Source organism: Copadichromis virginalis, linkage group LG15, assembly GCF_057382275.1.
Source record: "Copadichromis virginalis isolate Kocher_CV1m ecotype Utaka linkage group LG15, C_Virginalis_male_GT1.1, whole genome shotgun sequence".
Classification (NCBI taxonomy): domain Eukaryota; kingdom Metazoa; phylum Chordata; class Actinopteri; order Cichliformes; family Cichlidae; genus Copadichromis; species Copadichromis virginalis.
This window is the reverse complement of record NC_140632.1, coordinates 8,794,166-8,813,565: the sequence shown is the minus strand read 5'-3', so window position 1 is coordinate 8,813,565 and position 19,400 is coordinate 8,794,166. Positions and strand designations below refer to the sequence as shown.

Below are 19,400 nucleotides of genomic sequence, written 5' to 3'. Positions count from 1 at the left end.
TCTTCAATCTCAGCTGACTGCAAGTTTCCCCAAGCTTAACACAGAGCCATTCCCCAACTCTCTGTGAATGGTACTCATGGTCATTGATCAGTGGGCTTTGATTAGTGGTTGTTGATGAATGGTCATGAGAATTTGCATAATTATGATTAAGGAACTGACCTCCTAGCCCATTGTTCCTTCAGTGGGCTGATTTCAGTCATGATGCAAATGTACTATATAGGGCTGGATCAAGTGACCATGTAACCCTTAGTTACTCAGCAGTAGGCCTAGACTGCTGGGGCTTCCCATGATGCACAGAGTGTTTCTTGTTCACTCAACTCTTTCACTCTCACTACTTTGCATTTAATCATTAGTTATTATTAATCTCTGGCTCTCCTTTACAGCGTGTCTTCTGTCCTGTTTTTCCCCTCAACTAATCACAGCAGATGGCTGCCCCTCCCTGAGCCTGGTCCTGCTAGAGGTTTCTTCCTGTTAAAAGGGCGTTTTTCCTTCCCGCTGTCACCAGATGTTTGCTGATAGGAAGTTATTGGTTGTTGGGGTTCTGCATTAGAAATAGTCTTAACTTTACAATATAAAGTGATTTTGTGATTTTGTGCTGTGTAAATAAAATTTTATTTAATTTTATTTAATTCACAGTAAATTGTGATGACTTATTAGTATAAAGTATTTCAAACTGTACCATGCTTTATAAAAAATAGTCATAGCAAACAATGTATATATATTAAAAAAATAATAATAATTTTAATCTATCATAGGTAGTTCCATAGTGTAGTGGTTAACACACACACTTGGCAAGTGAAAATTTCCTGGTTCCATTCCAGCCAGACACAAATCCCCTTTGGAATGTGTCAGGAGCGACATCCACCATAAAACTCTGACAAATTAAACATGCAGCCCCACACACTGTGGTGACCCCTTGTGGTAAGGGAGTAACTGAAAGTAGTTGCGATCTATTATAGGTAGCGTGCTTATTATGTAGTGGAGATTTTTTTTTAAGTTAAACATTTTATTTGGAAGCCTTAATTTGTTGTGTGAAATCTCAGCTTATAAAAGAACAATAAAATTACTTTCAAGTATGTTTAATATCAATATGTGCAGTACACTGAGCAAAGGTAATTCCCTGTACCACAGAAAATCACATAGATTCTTCATGTAATTACAGCTGAATCATCTAAAATACATAAGGGCAGGATGTTGTGATACATAAAACCCAGCTCTGGCTTTCATTACCATCTGCTTACACTGATGGCGATCATCTTCAAGTTTTGCTTTGTATATGCAACACTAGAGTACAAGAGTATATTACATACACAGCAGTACACCAAACACATAAATAAATATAATTCGTTTTTTCCAGGTTGCTGAGAAAACTTATTTTACAAGCTTTCTTTCCAAAAGAGTGTGGGTGCTGTATAAGACAGGTAGAAGCCAGAATCCATATATAATTGATTAGAAAAGGTTCAAAGACAAAATATATTGAACCTGAGAATTATATATTTCAAAAATCTGATAAATAAATAAAGATCTCAATTGATTTTTAAAGAACTTTTTATACACAGCACCCAAACAGTTTTGGGGTTATGGAAAATTACATATTTTTTTTGCATGCTTATAGTAGAATCAAAACCTATTTGGTTAAATAGGATACATTCAAAACACCCACAGTCCTGCAGAAGATGTTAAGCAGCAAAACATGTAAAAGAACTGCAGCAATTCTGACAAAAATTGCAGTATGTGTGTGCATGTGTGACATTTGTAAGTTGTTCACAGGAACGGGACCATACTGTCAAGTTTTGGAAAGCATAGCTCATAAACAGTGCCGTGTTCTGTCTAAGGCTCAGAATTGCAGGTGATATGTAATAAAATACTCTATGATTTAGTTTAGATATGCATTATATACATTCAAGTTTTTCATATTGTTGCATGAGCAGTTTGTGTTCTACAGATACTAGAATTTGCTGTAGTATCTCATCTTGTGTGCTTGTCATGTTTAGTACTTGTTAAGTAGAGCCTAATAGTGCTACTTAAGATTTAGGATAATCTACATCAATCCTTTTGCTTTTTTTCATTTAGGAGACCTAACCTAAAATATTAAGAATACCCCTCGTTTTTTTCTCCCATGTCTCACTCTCTATCAGTCACCTTCAGCTTTGGCAGAGTCACGGTCAATTCAAAACAACTTCTTTTTCACACTCTTTGTCTCAAGGCTTTTAATGTCATCTTGGCTGTTTATTTCAGGCTCTGAATCTTCAATGTCAGCGTAAGTGCCGTCCTCAGATTCTGCGGTCTTTTTGATCAAAGTATCAAGTGGCTTTAGTGCTTCCTTAGGTACTATGTTAGCTACATCTTGATTGTCTATCTTGCTGGTAACCAAAGGAAGCTGTATGTCACCACTTTCTTCCCCTGGTTCATCTGAGTCTTCCTCTGCTTCGTCTTCTCCATCAGCTGAATCTCCCTGTTTTTCACTCCAGTCTTCATTGGGTGTCTCGGTTTCCTTTTCAGAAGCATTGGAATCCTCTTCATTATTATCATGACTTCCATCTGGGATGTTAATACATTCACATTGTGTAACATCATCCTCTGGGTTGTTTTCTCTGATTTCTTCTTTGGTTTCTGATTTTTCCTCCATCTCCTCATCCTCTTCTGGTTTAAGCTCCACTACATCATTAGTATCTTCTTGACAAGTGACATCACTTTCTGGGCATCCACTCTCTGGTTTGTTGGAATTATCCTCTGATTCACTGACAGCATTCTGTCCTTCATCTTGCTCGGATTCATCTTCTGTATCGTCTGTAGATTCCACCTTTCCCGTTTGAGTTTCTTCAGCCTCCTCTCCTGCAGATGTACCTTCTGCTCCAGATTCTTCCCTGCTGTCACTTTCATCAGTCTCATTTTCTCCTGCTTCAGGCTGTCCTGAGTCTTCCTCTGTGGTTTCATGCTTTTCAGTCTCGCCCTCTGTTGTTAAAGCCTCTGTGCAATCTTCACAAGTCAATTCATTTTCACCAGATTCCACCGCTTCCTTTCCAGGTTCTTCCGATTCATCTCCAGTTGTTTCACCTTCTACTAGCTTCTTACTGTTATCTTCATCATTTTCTTCTTCTTTACATTCTTCATTAGCACTGCTTTCTCCGATCTTTTCAGACGACTCTGTCTTGTCTGACTCATCACTGGTTTCATCTGCTTCCTCTGCCATTTCATTTTCGCTTGTGGCAGCAATTTCCTTTTGCTCAGCAATCTCACCCTCACTTAGTTTTTCATCCGTTCCCTTCACGTCCGACTCATCTGAACTGGTGTCTTTGTTAAATTCGTGCTCGGCATCTGTCACATCTTCTGCTGCCTCTTCCTGAGCGACCTCAACAGCAGCTTTCGTCAGCTCATCTTCACTTGTGACAGCACTCTCTTTTGCTTCAGAAACCTCATCTTCTGACTCAGATTCACTTGCGCTGGCGGTGTTCACCGCCACTGCTGTGTCTGAGTCATGTTCAGTTGTTGCAGCCTCTTCTGCTGCACCATAATCTTCAGCTTCATTGTCACTTGTGGTTCCTTCCACGTTTTCTTCAGCAGCAGCGCCTCTGTTAGGTTCATTCTCGGTTGAAACAGCAATCTCTGTTTCGATCACCCGCTCATCTTCGGTTGTTTCTTCAGCTGGTTCTGTGGTGTCATCCTCCTCTGTTGTCTCATCTTCATTTGTGGTGGCATCTAGGTCCTCTCCTGAATCATTTTCAGTGACAGCACCAATCTCTTCACTATTGTCAGCATCTTCTGCTTTAACAGCTTCCTCATTGTCAGTTGCTTCCACTGCAGTTTCATCCTTTGAGTCACCTTTTCCTGCTGAAGAAATCTCTTCACTTACAGCTGTCTTGTCTTCAGCTGATGCTGCTCGATCTGGTTCTTCTGACAATTTGTTCGTGTGATTGTTTTCACCCTCAGACTCCTCTGCACTGATAGCAGGGATCTTCTCTTCATCAGTGACTGTTCCTTTTTCCACAACCTCGTCTTCCTCAGATTCACGCTCACTTGTGGCCACCATGCTGCTCTCGACAGCTACATTTTCATCTTCAGCTGTGGATGCTTCGTAAGTGCCTTCCGTAAGTTCATGCTCACTTGTAGCGGCTGTCTCTCTTTCTACAAGAAACTCATCTTCAGTTGTTGCTATTTCAGATGGTTCATTTGACAGATCGTTACTTGTGACATCATTTTCCTCTTCTTCTTCATTTGTGGTGGCATTTAAATCTTCGTCAGAGTCATCTTCGCTGGTAGCATCAGTCTCTTCTCCATCATCAACCTTCAGTGATTCCACAGCTTCCTCACTCTCTGATTCATGATCAGTTGAGGATACCATAGCAGTATCTTTGTTTTCAATCTCATCTTCAGCATTTTCATGCTTTGATTCTGCTTTTCTTGTGAGACCAGTCTCTTTTTCTGCAGCTGTCTCATCCTCAGCTGTTGCCGGGTCACCTGGTTCTTCTGTAGATTCGTCACCTGTAGCTGTGTCAGTGCTTTCATCTGCAGACTCGTCTTCACTAACGGTAGACATTTTCTCTTCTTCAGGGAGTATTTTTTCTTCCCAGACTTCATCTTTCCCTTCTGTGGTGGCTTCTACTGCTGTATTTTCATCTTCAGTAGTAGTATCTTCAGCAGACTCCTCATCTGACTCATCTTCACTCAAACTGGCAGTCTCATTTTCTGCAGTAAGTTTACCTTTACACCATGCTTCTTCTTCTTCTTTTAAAAATTCATCAACTATAGCTAAGTCTTCATTCACTGCTTCCTCCTGCATCATATGCACTCTCTTCTTTACCTTAAACCTCCCTGATTTACTTTCTTCTGGCATCGGATTTTGTTCAGCTGTTGCTCCTGCAACGTGTGTGTCTTCATCTTGAACCATGGTACCTTCAGCAACATCTTCCTTAGACTTATCTTCACTTGAGGCTTCAGTGTCTTCACTTTCATCTTCTTCTGTTGGTCCATTTAGCGGTTCATCAGCTGTTGCATCACTTCCATCTGCTTTCATCAGCTGGTCTTTCCGAATTCTCATTTGCATGATCATCTGCATTGATGGCAGCAATGTATTCTTTACGGTTAACCATTCCTTCTTTGCTGCTTCTGCCTCAGGTTCATGTTTAGCATCAGATGTCAGAGTAGTCTCTTCTGTTGAAGTCTCTACTGTGTCTTCCTTAGGGTCATCTTCACTCGTAACCACAATATGTTTTATTAGAGCACTCTTATTATAATATACACCATCTTCTTGTTTTGGGAGTTCATCATTTGACCTGATAGCTTCAGCAAATTCTTCTCCATTTGTGGATACAATTTGCACAATTTTTCCTGATTCTTTTGGTTCATGTAACAATTCATCAGCTGTGGCATCCTTTTCATTAGCCCTCATCTTCTGCATGATCAGCTGCATTGATGGCAGTATTATGTTCTTTGCTATCAAACATTTATTCTTTGCTCCTCCTTTGTCATATTCCTGTTTAGCTGTTGATGCCAAAAACGACTCTTCCACTGACATTTCTTTCTGAGTCTTATCTTCGCTTGTTTTATCACCTTTTTGTTTTCGCAGTTCATCACCTATGTCATTGGCATCATTCTCCTCCTTATTTTCTTCAGCAACAGTTTTTTCAGGCATTTCTTTGGCAACATGTTCTTTTGCGTCATTCTTTTCAGAAACCTCATCACGAACTGCATCTTGACTCATATCATCTGCTTCCTTTTCATCTGCTGCAAATTCAGAGATATCTTCAGGGCCTGGATGTACTTCTCGCACTTCCCTTAAAGCTTTAACAATAACTTTTTCCACAAGGGTTTCTGCCGCTTGAGTTTCATGAATATTTCCAGGGTGAGATGCACACTTGATTGCCGTGGCAGCAGGTACAGGTGTCATCGAATCTCCCTGAAGAGGTGTCCTACACGTCATTTTTTTCTTAATGCACGATTCGCATTGACAGCATTCATCGCCGTTTTCACTGCGCTGGTCACTATAAGACGTTCCTGTTGCTGAATCGTCACTTTTTTCTGCATGTGAATCAGTCGATGGTTTGAGGTTGACCTTCAGTTTCCGTCTTCTCTCTTCTGCTTGTGTCGTTGAAACACGGGATTTTGTCTCTCTTGGAGGTCTCGGTTGGCCTTTTTGGGCTTGAATTTTCCACAGTTCTCTGTCAATACTTGCTTGGATTCTTTTGTGAACCTCAGCTCTAAGTTCATTAATCGTACTGTCAAGTTGCTCACTATCTCCCAGGTTCCATCGAGTTTTGAACTCATTCATCGCTTTGATATAATGAGTCATGAACTGTTTTTCAATTTTATTTAATAAGGTTAAGACCCAAGCAGGATCATCTTGTGAAATCATTTTAGCTAGCTCTTCTCTTTCTATGAGGAGAAGGCTCTCAGAGTTGCTGTTCTCTGAAGAATCGGTTTCAGCTTCTGGAAGTTTTTGGCCCTCGCTGAAATTTCTTGCACTCTCGTTTGAGGAATGTGGTGTTTCAGATTGTTCTCTTGGACTATCACTGCTTGCTGGATAATCTTCCTTTTGCTCATCTTCACACATTCCTTCTGCCTTTCTTACTGATGTGCTCTGAACATCTGCATCTGTTTCAACTTCACACCCTTGTTGTACCTTCTTAAACATATCCACAGTGGCGTGAGGCTCAGAAACATCACCATTCACGTCATTGCCACTCTTTACACCATCACTGCTGTTCCCGGAGCCTGTGGAGCCACTGTTGACATCCACGCCAGACGATGACGTAGGATTGAAATCATCATCTGCAAAATGGTGATCATCTTTCCGTAATGCATGTTCATTTTCAGGAGGATCACAAAGCCAAAGGGACTGAAGAATACCCATGAGTTCTTGATACCTTTCATTTTTTTCATTGGCATTTTTTGGATCATGGTCTATTAGCTGCAGCTTCACAAGGCAATCCAAAAAACCTCTAGCTGAGGAGCTCAGTTTACGTCCATAAGCTGGAGAAATTTCTGGTAAACTGTTGCATCTGTCTAGCTTCGGATTTAAAAGGACTTTCATCACTTGTATGGAAGAGTTAAATACTGTTGAGGCATTGTCTGCATCAGTAGAGGCGTTATCTTCCTTTGGTGTTTCTTTGCTTGTTTCGCAGTCATTATTAGGAAGACATTTCTTTGCCTCCCCTTCTACTGGGCCTTTTGAATTCTCAGTTGGATTGTTAACAGTATCCGCTGTGTTAATTTCTTCTGTTGTGGGGACAGTTTTTGGTCCATCGCAGTTTTCATTAAATTCCTCTACGTCCTCTAATTCACCCTCTGCTGGCAGTGATTTCAGCCATTCGTTTACAACCTCAGTAGGGGATGCGTTGGGTAGGCTGGATGGGACCAGGTCAAAATCATCAACTTCGGTGCTCTTATGCAGATATTTGCTGCTTCTGTCAGTTTTCTTGTCAGTGACACTTCCACCACTTTCCTTAGTATCCAGGTCACCATTTATCTTGTGAGGAACATTACGTTTTGAGTGACTGTGTGCTGGAGACTCACACATCTCTTTGATGATATCTGAACTAGACAGAGTTTGTGACAAGTTACTTTCATTTGACTCTGTGTGAGATATGACATGTTGTTCATTTTCTTTCTGCTGCTTTGCTCTCTGACTTGTTTCTGACATTGCTGAATGTCTTCCAGAGTTTGATTTGGCAGTAGATCGGCTCTTTTCCTTTGGCTTCATTACTTCTAAATTTAGTGGAGAAACACTGGTCCGCTCAGAAGAGACATCTGTAGTTGTGGCACTTTTCTTTCCACTGATCTCAGATGTTTTGGACTTTTTTGAAGATGATGAAGCCTTGGACTTCGTTGACATGGCTGTAGGTGCTCTGGTTTCATTTTCCCCAACGGTCACGATGGGGACATCTGATTTGCTTAAAATGTCAGATTTTGTTGATTTTACTGACCTTTTTGATTTTGCTGACACAGCACTCTGTGCTTTCTCAGATATCTCTTCAGTATTCTCTTCATTAGGATGGCCAGAACTGTTTGTAGTAGTGATTTCTGGACCTTGTAATTTATTTGACTTTGATGAACTAACTGATTTGGTTGACATGGCACTGTCATCAGCTTCTTCTTCATGTCCAACCGTTTCAGTGGTGGTTGTTCCAGATATATTTGATTTTTTTGTTCTTCCTGAGGTGTTTGACTTCACTGATAAAACACTTGGACTCCTCTGTGCTGGATCTGCCTTATCAGCTACCTGCTCCAGCACTTTTGATTTCCCTGATTTTTGAGAAGTTCTTGTTTTTGCAGATACTGATGTTGCATTTGACTCGGTAGACATTGAGGTCATTGCTCTGTTCTCTGAGTCTTCTGCTGTATTTTCATCAGTGTCATTTAAACAATTTTCAGTAGATATAATGGAGGGACCAGTTGTTTCTTTCTCCACATTGGCTTCATGATTTTCTTTGCCTACAGAGGGTTTTGACTTAGCAGTTTTTGAAGAAATGTTGGATTGCAGTGATTTGGTGGATCGGGCTGATTTTGCTGACAAGGAGCTTAGAGATCTCTGTACAGTCTCCAAATCATTGGCATTGTTGTATTCTGAAGATATTTCACAAGTTGTCGAGCTCCTTGATGACACAGAAACATTTGAATTGTTTAATTTGGCCGACACGCTGCTTGGTGACCTCTCCTCAGTTTCTTCTTCAGCATGTTCCTCGGCAGAATTTCCAGCAAAAGCTCGAGATCCTTTTGCAGATCTCCTTGAACCACTTGACTTTGCTGACATAGAACTTTGTGCTCGCTCTACATTTTCTTTGTTAGCTGATGTACAACTTGTTGTTGTCTTTGCGCTTTCTTCGTCAGCACTTCCTTCACCTGGAAATGTGCCTTTTGATTTCGTAGATCGTGTTGAGGCATGCGACTTTGCAGATCCAGCTGAAATGGCACTAACTGCTCTCACTACATCTTCTGCCACATGCTCTTCAGCAGACACATCAGTGACTTCATCAACGTCTTCAGTAATATCAGAGGCATTGGATCTTTCTGTAACATGGGAAATATTTGATTTGACTGACATTACACTTGGAGATCTTTCTTCAGTTTGTGATTTGTCATTATCTTCATTGGAGGTCTCACAATTTGGTACATGAGAACATTTTGACTTTTTGGATTTTGAAGAAATATTTGACCTTATCGTTTGTGTTGACAATGAGCTCGCTCTTCCCTCAGACTCTGCATCAGCAATCTCAGTGCTGTGTTCAGAAGGGATAGTAGTAGCTTTTGATTTCTTAGATTTCACAGAAACATTTGACTTGGTGGATTTTGCTGATCTCTGTGATTTACTGCTTACAGGTCTTTCAGTATGATCAGAATCATGAGATATTTCTTCTACTGGGGCAGCCAATAATTTTGACTTATTGGATTTGGCAGAAATAGAGGATTTTGCTGACATTGCACTTTCTGCTCTGTTTTGAGGTTCATCCTCATCATTTCCTTGCGCTGGTAATTTATGCTGTGAAGCAACTTTTGAAGCTTTAGATTTTAGAGATATAGTAGATACATGGGATTTAGGTGTGGCAACTCTCTCTTCAGCTGGAGGCTCTGCTGAACATTTTGATATACCTGATATTTCAGAAAAATTTGAATCAGCCGAATGGAGTGACATTGAACTCACTGATCTGCTTTCAGTGTGCTCCTCTTTATTTTCCTTTTCTGCAATGCGATCACATTGAATGGCAGAAGATTTAGATTTTTTTGAAACTTCTGAAGTCTTTGACTTTGCTGATTTTGCTGAGCTGGCAGACATATTGCTTGGAGACCGATCTTCATGGTCCTCCAGATCACAGATATCGTTTTCATCTGGACAATGAAATACTTTTGACACTGAGGATTTTTCAGAAATAGCTGACTTTTCAGTTTTGGTTGACACTGCACTCGGTGCTCTTTCCTCAGTTTCATCTTTAGGGTCTCCTACATCAGCAGTATGCGCAACTGTGCCAGACTGATCTTCAGAAGCATTTGATTTGACCGATATTACAGAAGCATGCGATTGAGTGGATTTAACTGACAAAACACTGGGTGATCTCTCTGCAGAATTTTTAGATCTCTCAGAAACATGTGACTTAACTGACTTGACTGATAAGCTGCTTTGTGCTCTTTCTTCCCTTTCATCATAGATCTTTCTGTCCTCTTTAATTGGAGCATCAACAGATCGTTTTGACTTATTTGATCTTGCAGAAATATTTGACTGGACAGACAATGAGCTCATTGCCCTCTCTTCAGTTTCACCCTTAACATCCTCTGTATTGTCAATGCAGTCTCCTAAAAGAGCTTCAGATATATCTGATGTTCCAGATGTTGCAGAGACATTTGACTTTGCTGATTTTCCTGATCTAACTGACAGATTGCTTGGAGCTCTCTCTGTGGGTTCCTCATGATCAACTTTATTTTCTTCCATTCTTGTTGATCTACTAGATTTTCCAGAAACTGTTGATTTTTCAGTTCTGGCTGAAATTGCGCTCTGTGATCTCTCTTGAGTTTGATCTTTGCCATCTATTTCATCAGTACCACTACACAGAACTTCAGAAATATTTGATTTCACAGATTTGTTTGAAGTATGTGACCTTGCTGATTTAGCTGATAAAGCACTGGGTGATCTGTCTGCAGACTTTTTAGATCTACCAGAAACATGTGACTTAACTGATTTGGCTGATAAGCTGCTTTGTGCTCTTTGTTCCGTTTGCTCTTTGTTATTTTCTTCATCAGCACTCTCTGACTTTTCTTTAGTTGATGCATCAGCAGACTGGTTTGACCTATTTGATCTGGCAGAAATATCTGACTGCGCAGATGCTGATCTCATTGTGCCATCTTCACTCTCACCTTCAATAATTCTTTCGTCAGAAGGGTCAACATTGTCTTCTAAGACAGCTACAGAAACATTTGATCTCTTTGATGCTGAAGAAACATTCGACTTTGCTGATCTTTCTGATCTGACCGACAGATTGCTTGGAGCTCTCTCTGTGTGTTCCCTAACTATATTATCTTCCAATATCGTTGATCTACTAGATTTTGCAGAAACTGTTGATTTTTCAGTTCTGGATGAAATTGTACTCTGTGGTCTCTCTTGAGTTTGATCTTCACCATCTATTTTATCAGTATCACTACACAGAACTTCAGAAATATTTGATTTCACAGATTTGTTTGAAGTATGTGACTTTGCTGATTTAGATGACAAAGCACTGGGTGATCTATCTGCAGACCTTTTAGATCTGTCGGAAATATGTGACTGACCTGATTTGGCTGATAGGCTACTTTGTGCTCTTTGTTCTGTTTGCTCTTTGTCATTTTCTTCATTAGAGTTCTCTGAGTTTTCGCTACCTGGACCATTAACAGAATGATTTGTTCTGTTTGATCTGGCAGAAATATCTGACTTAGCTGACTTGGAAGACATAGCACTCACTGCTCTCACTTCACTCTCACCTTCAACGATTCTTTCCTCGGGATGGTCAGCAAAGTCTTCCAAGCAAATTTCAGAAACCTTTGATCTTTTAGATGCTGCAGAAGCATTTGACTTTCCTGATTTTCCTGATCTGACTGACAGATTGCTTGGAGCTCTCTCTTCATTTTCCATATGAAGAGATATATTTTCCTCTTCGTGATCTTTTGACTTGGGAGATTTTGCAGAATTAGTTGACTTTCCAGATCTGTTTGATACTTCACTCTGTGCTCTTTCCTGAGTTTCCTCTTCGCCATATCTTTCATTGGCTTGGCAAGCACAAACTTCACAGGGTTTTGGTTTATTAGATGTGTTAGAAGCACGTGACTTTGCTGATTTAGCTGACAAAGCACTTGGTACTCGCTCTGCAGATATTTCAGAAACATGTGACTGAAGTGATTTAGCTGATAAGCAGCTTGGTGGTCTTTGTTCAGTTTCCTCTTCATCATTTGCTTCTTGAAGCATCTCAGTGCCTTCGTCTTTTGATTTAAACGATGTTGCAGAAATATCTGATGTAATTGACAATGAGCTCACTGATTCTCCTTCAGTCTCACCTTCAATATTAGTTTCTTCAGAAACATCACCACAGCTTTCAGGAGTAACTGCAGAAGCATTTGATTTTAAAGATTTAGCAGATGTGGTTGATGTATTGCTTGGAGGTCTTTCTTCATATTCATCATTAACTGCAGCCTGTTCTTCAGCTTCAATATCGGTGGGCACGGACATATTAGATTTGGCTGAAGTGTTTGACCCTTTTGATTTTCCTGACACATTGGACTGAACTGATTTTACTGACAAAGAACTTGGTCCCCTCTCCTCTCCCTGTTCTCCGTGTTTGGATCTGCTGGATTTTGCAGAAACACTGGACTTTACAGACTTTGCTGATTTGACTGACAGTATGCTTTGTGGTCTCTCTCCGCTTTGCTCTTCAGTATTTATGTCATCTGATGAACCAACACATTCAGTTGCATCAGGAGGATCGGGCCTCTTGGATCCTTTAGATCTTGCTGATGAATTAGAGTTAGCTGACATGGCATCAGTTGCCTCCCTTGTCTCTTCTGTCTCAACGTTTAACTTTCTAGATGTTGCAGATTCATTTGACTCGACAGACCTAGCTGACATTACACTTACTGTTCTTTCAGATCTTTCCTCTGCATTTCCTGTATGTGGATCTTCAGGTGCGCTTGACTCTGTAGATGTTGCTGAAGTGTTTGAATTCCCAGACATGGTGCTTTGTGTTCTCAGTTCAGTTTCATTCTCAGCTGGCTTTTGAATGCTTTTTTCTGCAGATGCCTCAGGTGACTCTACAGAAGAATCTGAAGCAGCTGATGTGACACTAGGTGTCCTCGGCTGAGCTTCCTCCTTTGTTTCTTTTTCACCTAGGAAAGAAGATGCCCTCGATCCTCTGGATTTAATAGACATCTCTGACTTTGCTGAGATGGGACTTATTGGTTTTTCTTCTTCAACATCTTCCTCTGATTTATGTTGTTGATGCTCAGACTTCACAGATTTTTCAGATTTGGAGGATTTAACAGACATGCTGCTCAGTGGTCTTTTGTGTGTTCCATTGTCATCACATGCTTGAGATCCTCCAACTGCAACATCCAAAACATCCGATTTGGATTTTGTCGAGGCATTTGAATGAACTGACATGGCACTTTTAGACCTGTTCTCCTCTTCATCCTTTGTCTCTGGGTCCTGTATTTTGCCAGACACAGTTGATCTGCAAGAGACATTAGATTTTAAAGACATGGCACTTGAACAATCTCTTTGTATTTTGCCTTCCTCTTCAGCTCGGGTGTAGATTTGTCCTTTTGTATTTTCTTCAGATACTCCACAATGACAAGCGTGTGAGGGTTTAGATTTTTTTGACTTGCTAGATTGTCCTGAAGCATTGGATGTTGTATCTTGAGGACTCTGGGGTTGATTTTGCCTAGTAATGGATCTTGTTTGTTCTGATTTCTCATTTAGACAGTTATACAAAGTGGAAGATTGCACGTTGCACTTTGGTGAGCAAGCCTCACTCCCGATGGTGCAATACTCTACAGTTTCAGCTGCCTCAATAGTCTGCTTCACACAAGTCTCTGTCTCCACCACTTGTTCAGTAAGCTCTTCGCTTGATCTAGATACTACTGTCTTTCTAGAGACCACTGTATGTGAAGATGCACTTGAGCTAGATGTTTGAATGCGGCGACTCGCCCCATGTGTTCTTGGTACATTTTTCCAGATTTCATAATCCTGGCAGTGACTGCAGCAGTGAGGACAATGAGGTTCTTCTTGATGTCTCTGATAGTGCTGACTCATGAAATGGTCATCTGGCTGAACAGCAGAGATGTTTTCAGATTCAAGATAGCTCGGAAAGTGTGGGTTATTGTTTCCTTGGTGGTAGTCACAGGTCCTGCCTGTGGTCTTTCTTACTTCCGTGGACCAGTGCACTGTTTCATCATTTTGCAGTCTAAAGCGCACTTTCATCTCCATTGATAAACTGCCATCTTTATTAACACGTACACATTTCTCTATATCATCTTCCCTCACCCCATCACCAGTGGGTGGGCAAGAGTTGACATTGTCTGGTGAATCAGTTCCATCTGGGCCTGACTTGTCAGATGACACTGACTGCCTGATAACTTTGTTTCCAGATTCCAGGTTTGGATGGATGACACTTTTCTTTGAAGGGAGTCCTTGATTTTTCATGCAGCAGTTAAAGAAAAAAGACAAATATTTCAAATTAGGCCTTTTGTTAAAGGTGTACGTTAACAAAAGTCATTTAATTTAGATGCTAGAGAACCATCCATAGCATATCTTTCAGTACTTCTACTTTGTAGTTACTACTTGTAAGAATGTAATTATCACTTTAAGAGTTTTTCCTACTCTCATGTCCGTCAGTGCAGCCACCGGAGCGTGACCTCACACTCAGCTTTGGAAGTTTATCGTCGGATGTTTTCCGAAAGTTCTCCACAATCGATGGGTGAGAAGGCTCCCGGCCGACACAGACAAGAACGCAGGGGCACTGCAGAAGACTCTGAACGCTGTCGATCTGAAACCAAATAACGAATACGTTTGTTTACAGTTTGCTGTTATCTTTAAAGGAACACAGGGAAGATGATTTAAAAAGAATGCCATCGTTAATTACAATTAATCAGCAAAAGTAAGAATTTAATGCCATCTGAAGAGTGAAATTAAGTTACCCTTATCAGTGTTGTCAGATTCTGATTGATCTCTAGCTGCCATTGTTTTGATCCAAAACAATCTAATAGCTTCTCGCTATATACTGTAGGGGAAACATCATTTCCCCCTTTAACAATCTGATCTGGCACACTAATTAGAGTCCCATATTTCAATCAGGACCAGTTAAAAGTTATACCTTTGGTTTTTGGGCTCTTTCTCACCTTCCCATCCGCACAGAAAGCTTAAGGTGAAGAGGACAATGATCAACTAATTTAATTTAAATTAAATCTAATTTAGAAACAGTATAACAGTGATGAGGTGAGATGAAGGTGGGCTATAGAGCGCCTTGCATCACCTGCAGAAACTCTAGGAAGGCTAAAATTACTTAAATAGCGCTCCCTGTACAAGACCTGGCGAAAGGATACCCAGATGGGCCGTGAGCTGAGCCATCAGCGGATGAGACCTGGATTTGACAGCAGCTGATGTACATATTGGGGTTACATAACAACATATTTGTGAAAATGGATGTCATACTAAGAATGGAAAATACTGCATGTTTTTGTTTCCTAACATTATGAATACATTTTAAAATATTTCAGTGTTATTTTGTTACGGTGATTTTAGTCAGGTGGGGTCTTTCTTTTATTGAGTAATGATGATAATAATAAATATCTTCATTGTGTCAGGACACTGCCACCTCTCGAGCACAGCGGCAGAGTTCTAAATCCCTGCCAAAGAAGGGTGTGAATCATGCAGTGAGTCAAGACAAAGCATCTATCCTAATCCCGGATGATCTCTGTGAAATGACGGTGCATTCGTGCGATGATGAACTGCCATTGTGAGCAGCATCAGCGTGGCTCAGCAGTACTGGCAGCTTGCTGAGTGTGCAAAAGAGTTTGACTAAATGTCTGCGTAATTCATCTATATTAATAAAGCTCAGACACAAAGATTTAGTTAGTTTTAGGGTACCTCCAGCTATTATCAAAAGTTTGATAATAAAACTGGACATCATGCAAGCTAATTATCAGCATTAGGATGACTTGTCTCCTGCGTCAGAGATGATTAACCTGAAACAATTCATATTAATCTCAGGGTACAGAGTGTGTACTAACCTTTCAAACAAAGGCCTAGCAGGAGTAACCTTCTTGGTTAATATATGTTTGTTGTTTGTGATCCTTTTTTTCAGATTTCAGAGAATGCAATCTTTTAAGGTTTAAGGACTTATTTTGTTAAGCATTAATAAATGAATTAATTAAATCCTCTTATAGGCATGTTAAATATGTCTATAACAGAATTAAATGACCAAAACACTCTTAGAATATTATGAATCTGTAATATTGTTCTTTCTATGTTTTTAATATTAAATACTCATGTTCTCTACTGTCAGTCATAAAATGCTGTGAAAGCATGTAGCCCCGAAGTATTGAGTGTTTTGTTGATTTTTATCTGGCTCGTGTATGGCTCGTTGTGATGACAGTGCAGTTCTGAATTTTAAAGCCACTGCTGTTAAAGGCAGATGAATGGCTTCATCTGTGGTCACACGAAGCCCAGGTGAAGATAATTAATTGCCATGGTGGAAGACACATTTCTGAGACACCTCTGGTATCAAAGTAGGGGAGTTTCAACGTTGACCTGTTTCTTCTCTCTCAAAAATAGCACTGATATGATCAAGATTAATGGGTTTTGGAGCAATCTCTACAATCTGAATGCATGGGTGAGGGAATATCCCCATTTCATTCCCTCACACCCTCATAGTATCTTATCTGGGATTATAACTATTTGCAAAGTTGATGAAATGATGCTATTTATTTATTGACTTATTATGAATGTGCCTGTTGTACAATAAAGAGGCTTATAGAGCAATTAAACACCAAGTAAAAATAGAAAATCTTGTAGATTTGAATGTATTAGTGTGCAGATTCCTGTTTTTACTGAAATGCTTTGTTGGAGGAGCAAAAAAATCTCCTGCAAGCGTTCGCTTCTTTTGAGATCTAATGGTTTTTATAATGTTTTATTATAGGAAAATCAATGCATGGCTTTGCAGGATTCACAAGCTTCGTGTGTACTGTGGACCAAAGAATTAGATTATATGCAAAAGAGTCTTGGTTTAAGACACGAATACAGTGTCAGGGATCACAATGGTCCCGGTTCCAAGTCAGGATAAACCAGAGGGTTTCATCAGGATAATCGACATGCAGTGTAAAAATTTGTGCCTAATTAACATATGGTCCTTGGTCCTAACCAAAACTTCTTCCTGAAAGTAGTAGGAAACCATTCCTGTCTAAAATCTTATCTAACTCCTTTTATTCAGAAGGTTTGTGAGAGAAAATCAGGAAACCAAAACTTAATATGTGAATTTCTAGCTCCAGCTGTTTATGACCTCACCTTGTGCCCGCCCACAGTGTACAGCTTCCTGATGTGGTACTGCATGAGCTCGGAAACCTCCTCTAAGAAAAGCCCCAAACTGCGTAGACCCCTGCGGTGCAAGATGATGGTCTTTCTGAATGAGGGGTCACTGTTCTTCACCAACACCAGCTTCTTACTGTATCGGTGATGATGACGTTCGTGGCCCAGAGGTGTTTCTTCAGGCCTGCTCGGCCCACTGAGAACATAGTGGTGTGGATTGTGGTGGTGACATGACGGGTGAGTGTGATAGAAAGGTGACAACTGAGTCTCTACTGCTTCCAAGGCATGGGCGTGTCTACACTCTGAGCAAACATAGCATTCGGCTGTGGGTTCATGATGGGCCACCATGCCATGCTGGGGGATTCTGGGTAAGCGGGTGCTGTGGCTCTTAAAAGGAATAGAAGACCTGTGGGTGCCTTCGCCTCCTACAGCGTCAAAACAGTGAAAGTGGCGTCTGTGGGAAGACATTTTGGACTGTGGTGACGTTGATGATTGGGTTTGTGCTCAGAATGGAGGAAGGATGAGCTCAGGTGAGCAGAAGAAGGGGCCAGGTCAGCTTTGGCAAACAGTCCTGAAAGGTTGCCATGTTTTTCTGCAGCTGCCTAGGGTGAGGTGTTGCACCGCACATCTGCATAACCTCCGCTCACTAGAAACAATGTGGAAAAAATACATGAAAATGCATGCGTTGAAAGGAGATTACATTAGAAACATCTTACAAACCAGTTTTTCTGTTTTCCATTTGATCAATCACATTTGAGCAAGTAAACAGCTGGTGTGGAGGGAAAAAAGGGCCACATTTGTTGAATCTAATTTAAATCCACTGACTACTGTCTGATGATGAAATATGAAAATCTGTTAGTACAGCGGTCCCCAACCCCCGGGCCGTGAGTCGAGAGTTGAGGCTCAGGTGTGAAATGTATGGTTTTCAGGGTTTTTATCGTTTTTCAGCGTTATTTTGTTATCGTTTTTATCGTTAACTCGGTTTTCCTGGGTCTTTTCACGTGTGTTATGAATAAATCTTCTTTTTTTCGGTACCATTACTAGTTTTATTTTGTTGTATTTATCCGCGACACCTTAAAGGCCGGTCCGTGAAAATATTGTCGGGCATAAACCGGTCCGTGGAGCAAAAAAGGTTGGGGACCGCTGTGTTAGTGTAATAAGTTTGATACTGCTCTACATTTATCTTGTCTTATTTGTAAAAAAAAATTAAAAATAGCTGTTGTGTCATTTTATCCTTTAATATGTTTAGCCAATGTTCCAGTAAGGCTTTCATTTCAGTATTTCTACATGTCCACATTTATGACTGAAAAACACAGACAAACATATTCCAGTTAAAATCGGATTCATTAAGAGATTTACACCCAAATCAATTACGCCCAAACAAAAAATGTGACATTCTATATTGTGACACACGCAGCATGCATGTGCCATATATACAGGCTGCTTTGAAGATCAAAGAGTGCATAAAGGCAGGGATAATGAGGCTACAGCCACAAATAAATCCTTAAGTGACTTTAAATAACAAGCTTAAGTCTCTGCTCACAGTCGAAGTGGACATTACCTCAGCGACTGCGCCTGTCACTGACAAAAATAGACTCTCGAACAGCTTCTCCTGCAATTAAAATTCAAGGATTACCTAAAAAAAGCAGAAATATCTGCAATAGGCACAATGCAGCCTTACTGTGACAATACTTGGACGTAAAGTCAATTCATTGTTGCCGGATGGAAAAGGGATGCATGCCCACTATGAAATGCACATAAAAATGCCACAGATTTTTTTTTTTAAATGGTAAAATAGGCTAAGCTTGACTGACACCTATAAAGAACAGGCTTGGCTGTTATCCTTGTTCTTGTATTAGTAATTTTTTTAGTCAAACAGCAAGTGTTTCCTGAAGCTGAACATTTCCAAAGAGAAGAAGAGCCAGTTATTTTGTATTCTCACATGTCATGTTGCCATTTTTAGTCGTTTAACTTTTAAGTCGTTTAACGTTTAAATATCCATTTATATCCCCCAAAAGGTTTTTGATTATTGAAGCCAAAACATGAGTCGAAAAGGGGTTTTTTGTTGCCCACAATCAGGATTATGAATGTCCATTTCACTTAGTTTATGTGTAAATGTTTATTTTGATTCTTTTATAAATGTATTTAATCTTAATTATATCGTCTGTGTTCTATACTAATAAGTACCTCAGTGTCCTGTTATGTGTGACACTGAATGCTGCCACTGTTTCGTGTCACACATTACAGGTGTCTCCTCTATCAGTGTGAACTGATAGTTTATATGTGCTTGTATAAACTGGATGGTTTATGGAAATAAACAATTTCCAAACATAATGCACATAATATTTTATTTTTAAAAATGCCTCAG

The 19,400-nt window shown here is 40.2% G+C and overlaps 1 protein-coding gene across 1 annotated transcript; it reads right to left on the bottom strand.

Moving 5' to 3' along the window:
• Positions 1-1,168: 1,168 nt before the first annotated feature.
• On the bottom strand, positions 1,169-17,527 carry rp1l1b (rp1 like 1b). The gene is made up of 3 exons (XM_085431711.1): positions 17,012-17,527; positions 14,330-14,495; positions 1,169-14,139 (listed from the first exon to the last, which is right to left on the bottom strand). Exons 1-3 carry the CDS (start codon positions 17,498-17,500, stop codon positions 2,171-2,173), a joined length of 12,624 nt encoding a protein of 4,207 aa, XP_085287837.1. The 5' UTR covers positions 17,501-17,527; the 3' UTR covers positions 1,169-2,170.
• Positions 17,528-19,400: the final 1,873 nt, after the last annotated feature.

Coding starts and splice junctions, on each gene's coding strand:
- rp1l1b (XM_085431711.1), bottom strand. CDS start 17,500: ATGTCTTCCCACAGACGCCACTTTCACTGTTTTGACGCTGTAGGAGGC. Junction 14,496..17,011: donor ACACTGTGGGCGGGCACAAG/GTGAGGTCATAA, acceptor ATTTGGTTTCAG/ATCGACAGCGTTCAGAGTCT. Junction 14,140..14,329: donor CTGCACTGACGGACATGAGA/GTAGGAAAAACT, acceptor TGAAAAATCAAG/GACTCCCTTCAAAGAAAAGT.